This window comes from Trypanosoma rangeli (genome assembly GCF_003719475.1).
Source record: "Trypanosoma rangeli strain AM80 chromosome Unknown Tra_15.4_contig_00652, whole genome shotgun sequence".
NCBI classification, from domain to species: Eukaryota; Euglenozoa; class Kinetoplastea; order Trypanosomatida; family Trypanosomatidae; genus Trypanosoma; species Trypanosoma rangeli.
The window spans coordinates 1-4,232 of NW_021706402.1; the positions used below are offsets into that span (position 1 = coordinate 1).

The following is a 4,232-nucleotide window of genomic DNA, read 5'->3' on the forward strand; positions in this document are numbered from 1 at the left end:
GGTGATGCGGCCGCGTCCCGGCATCATGACGGTGCTGATGCCGCACTCTGTGCTGCTGCCCTCCGCAGTGGAGGGGTACGCAATAGACGCGTTCATGTACGGGGACTTTGCGCGAAGGATACGCGATAAGCTGAGCGAGCTGCGGCCTCTAATCCCAGCAGGAGGGTGCGGGCCACGGCCATGCCTGCTGCAAATGAACCCACCGTTGTGCCCTACCGACGCGGTTGCGCTGCCGCCGAAGGTGCTTCATCCTGGGAGGACCGATGCAATGCGCCGGGTGCAGAAGGCTTTCCGCTTGTGGAAGTCTTTTTCTTTGTTGAGGCACCGTGGAGGACGATGGTTGGGCCCCGGCAATGGGGCCAGTGAGGAGGATAAAAGGAACAGGACTTTTTGGAAGAGCACGGCGCGTCAGTACCATGTGGCGGTGTTGTATGAAGACGTAAATGCCGTGCGTGGTGGTTGAAGTGTTTTTTTTTTTGCTTCCCTTCAGCCTCTTTGAGGTGCTTCACCTCCACGAGCACTGCGATGCGGCTGGGCAGCGGGCGATTGCGTTTGGGTTGTTTGTGGTGGCATAACTGCGGAGTTTGTTTTTTCGGCTGCGTAGTGAAGGCATCTGCCGCGTGTGTCTCGCAGTGCTGCTGCCGCCTTCATTTACCGCCAAGTCCCGTGGAAGAAATGGTGCTGCACGCGGCGTTTTAATTTTTATTGTTTTTATTGTTTATTTCAATTTTGTTCTTTGCGCTGCGCCCCACTCCTGCTGCGTTGCGCTGAGGGAGGTGGAGGGCGTTGGGGAGTTTGTGGGCGTTGTGATGGGAGGTCTCGCCGGCATGCACACTGCGTGGTGCCGCTGGCAGGGTTTGAAGGGGCTGGGCGGGGGAGACGGTAAGCGACGTGCTTATGAATTTGCTTCGTTTTTTGATTTATTCGGCGGCGTCCCACACTGCGGAGGCTCCGTGCGGGTGCGCGTGGGCGTTTCTTCGGGCTGCGCACAACAATCGCTGCCACTGCCGCCTTCTTTGGGGCTGCCGTCTCTCGTGGGCAGCGGCGAGTGTGAGATCGTGCGGTCCACGCGTTCGTCGGTGCGGCCTTCCTTATGGACTGTCACAGTTTTTTGCGGGGTGCCCATCGTTGTTGTATTCCTCTTTTCTGTATTTACTTTGTTTGCGTCGCCGAACTTCAGTTGCCACTCCTCCTCCACACACACAAAGAGATCAAACGCTGCTTGCTGCTGTGCACATTGAAGGACTCTGCAGCCACCACCAGCAACACACACGCACAACCGTCGCGGTCTGAGCAGGTCCTCCGCAAGGAAGGAAGGGAGAGAGCGAGGAGCAACACATGCTCAAGATGTGCCGGCATCTGTTTTCTTCCGCGGTGCTGCTCCTTTTTGTGCTGTTGATATGCTGCGGCAGTCCGGCTGTGCACGCCGAGGGAAACGCACCAGCGGCAGCGCAAGTGCCAAAGACTGTTGATCTTTTTGTGCCGAATCGAACGATTGTGGAACGGGGTGGTGGGCGTCGAACGAGGGATTCTTTCGCCTCACCTTCCCTCGCCAGTGCTGGTGGGGTCTTGATTGCTTTTGCCGAGGGCCACATCGACCATACAAACAGCCTCCAACAGAGGTCGGATTGGCTTACGTTTGCCGATATTGTGGCAGGGTACATCAAATCTGCGGAGAGCTGGTCATCTCTTGTCGCTGAGGTCAATGCAAGCACTTGGGAGGCGCACGGCGTCCTCGACCGAACCAACATTGTGGATCATGTGGGCATTGCGTCCCTTCCCACAACAATTGCAAAGGACAACAAGGTGTTTCTCCTTGTGGGAAGCTACGATTGGATCAAGAAACCTGAGGGGCACTGGGAAGCGGGGAAGTGGGATCTTGAGCTGGTGGTGGGTGAGGCCAGGCAGCCCAAGGAGACGCAAGATAAAGTTATCCAATGGGGCCAACGCATCTCGCTGTTATCACAGATCGAACCATCTGCTACACGACGTGGCGTGAAGGACTTCATCGGTGCTGGTGGCTCAGGCGTTGTGATGAAGGATGGCAGGCTTGTCTTTCCGCTGGTGGCGAGGAGGGGAGAAGATTTTGTCTCCATGATTATTTATTCGGCGGATGACGGCAACAGTTGGACACTTCCACAGGGGATGCCCCCCGCGGGGTGCACTGGCCTCTTCATCGTGGAGTGGGAGCAGGGGCAGCTTCTCATGATTGCTCAATGTCTGCATGCCCGCAAGGTGTTCGAGTCGAGGGACATGGGGGCAACGTGGACTGAGGCTGTCAGGACACTCACACGCGTGCAGGCCAACTTTCTATCAGCCCCTTCGCAGTTGGATCAGCGTGTGACATCCCTCACCACTGCGACCATTGCCGGAAAGAAGGTCATGCTGTACACCCAGAAAGGGATTACCCCTGAGGAGAAAGTGCGAGCCACCGCGCTCTACCTTTGGGTCACTGACAACAACCGCACGTTTCACCTCGGGCCCATTTCCATGGACGCTACGGAGAGGTGGACGTCTGGCAACGCCCTGCTGCACTCGAAAAATGCGTTGTACCTTTTACAGGAGGGGGGCAGTCCAAAGGCCAGAAGCGTGGCTCTTGCTTCCCTAACGGGGGAGCTGAAGACGATCACGTCCGTCTTGGAGACTTGGGCAAGTGTGGACTCCTTCCTCTCGAACTCGTCTGTGCCCACGGTCGGTCTGGTTGGATTTTTGTCGGGTGCATCGAGTGAAGGAACTTGGGACGACGCGTACCGTTGCGTGGGTGCAACTGTGACGAATGCAACGAAGGTCGAAAATGGCTTTAAGTTCACGGGGTCCGAATCACACGCCATGTGGCCCGTGAACATGTGGTACAATGACAAGCTGTACGGCTTTGTGGATTATGAGTTCACGCTTGTGGCGACGGTGACGATTCATAAGGCTCCGAACGGGAGCGCTTCTCTGCTGGGTGCAGGCCTGGAGGACAATGAAGAAACGAAGTTTGTGGGGCTGTCGTACACGAGGGAGAAACAGTGGGGGACAGTCTTCAACGGCATCACGACAACACGCAACAGCACTTGGGAGCCGGGGAAGGAGTACAAAGTGGCGCTCATGCTGCAGGGCAACGAGGGCTCCGTGTACGTGGACGGCGTGCTTGTGGGGATTACTAACAAACTACCAACCCTTGAGGCACGGAGGTACCAAATATCACACTTTTACTTTGGCGGCAGCGAGAGCAGCAGTGTGACAGTAAAGAACGTCTTTTTGTACAACCGCCCACTGAATGGAGTCAAAAAGGTTGACGACTCCGATGCATCTCGGGAGCGTGCAGGCGGAAGCTCCACGCATGAGGATGGGCCTGCTCCGGAGACGTGGCACAATGCCGGCAGCCCCGCCGTCTTGTCTACTGACGGCGATGCTGCACACAATAAGCCCACCGGCGATTTTCCGGGGCTTACGGGAGCGCAAGCAGCTGCGGAGAAGGGCTTGTCGCTGAATGGAGGAGGCGGTGACAGCGCCGGGTACCATGGGGGTGTGTCTCGGGGGATGCTGCTGGCTGTTCTGGGGCTTTGCGGCGCCGCAGCGGTCTTCTGAGCGAGAAGGTGTGGACTTGCAACTCCCCATCAAGCGCATTTGTCGCGGTGCGGCGGGTCTCTTTCTATTTATACTCTTTTTTAATACTTCCTTTTTTTTTCTTTTTCTTTTGCTTCCTGCCGGGATTTCTCTGGAATAATTTGCACCACTTTTTAAAAGTTTTTTTTTTGCTACTTTTTGCTTTGCCACTCCGTGCACGCTCTCAGTGGGTGGCGCCCCTTCTCCCTTCTGTTTGCCGCTGCCGCCCACACACGAGGCGCCGGTCTTGGGGCTGTGCGTCGCACGGACTGCCCAAACGAGGCGTGGGGCGGCGGAGACTGTGAGGGGCGAATGTGAGGTGTGCGTGTGACTGTGCCACTGACAGTCTTTTCTTTTTGATATTTGCGGGCAGTAAATATACGAACACACACCGTCCTCTTGGGCTTCTGGAGACGTGAGGTAAAAACACCTGCCGCAGCAATTTCTTTTTCCATTTTTTTGTTGATTGCTGATATTTTTACTGGGCGTCATTTTCTTTTTTTTGCTTGATAAATCACTGCGGCTCACTTTCAGTTTGCGCCGTGTCCGCCACCGTCGCTGCGTGTCTCCATGTTTTGTTTGCTCCCGCTGCTGGCTGTGCTGCTGACATGCCCCCATTCCTCCTCTTCTTCTTCTTCGGC

The 4,232-nt window shown here is 56.1% G+C and overlaps 2 protein-coding genes across 2 annotated transcripts, besides 3 other annotated features; both read left to right on the top strand.

Moving 5' to 3' along the window:
• TraAM80_09690 (uncharacterized protein) lies at positions 1–463 on the top strand (the record flags this gene model as incomplete). The annotated part of the gene is made up of 1 exon (XM_029386358.1): positions 1–463. A coding segment is annotated over one exon (463 nt), but the record flags the coding sequence as incomplete, so codon positions are not given.
• Positions 464–693: 230 nt separating this feature from the next.
• Positions 694–731: a microsatellite.
• Positions 732–737: 6 nt separating this feature from the next.
• Positions 738–770: a microsatellite.
• Positions 771–1,338: 568 nt separating this feature from the next.
• TraAM80_09691 (group II trans-sialidase superfamily) lies at positions 1,339–3,573 on the top strand (the record flags this gene model as incomplete). The annotated part of the gene is made up of 1 exon (XM_029386359.1): positions 1,339–3,573. The coding sequence occupies one exon, from the start codon at positions 1,339–1,341 to the stop codon at positions 3,571–3,573; it is 2,235 nt and encodes a 744-aa protein (XP_029233771.1).
• A 57-nt stretch (positions 3,574–3,630) lies between these two features.
• Positions 3,631–3,688: a microsatellite.
• Positions 3,689–4,232: the final 544 nt, after the last annotated feature.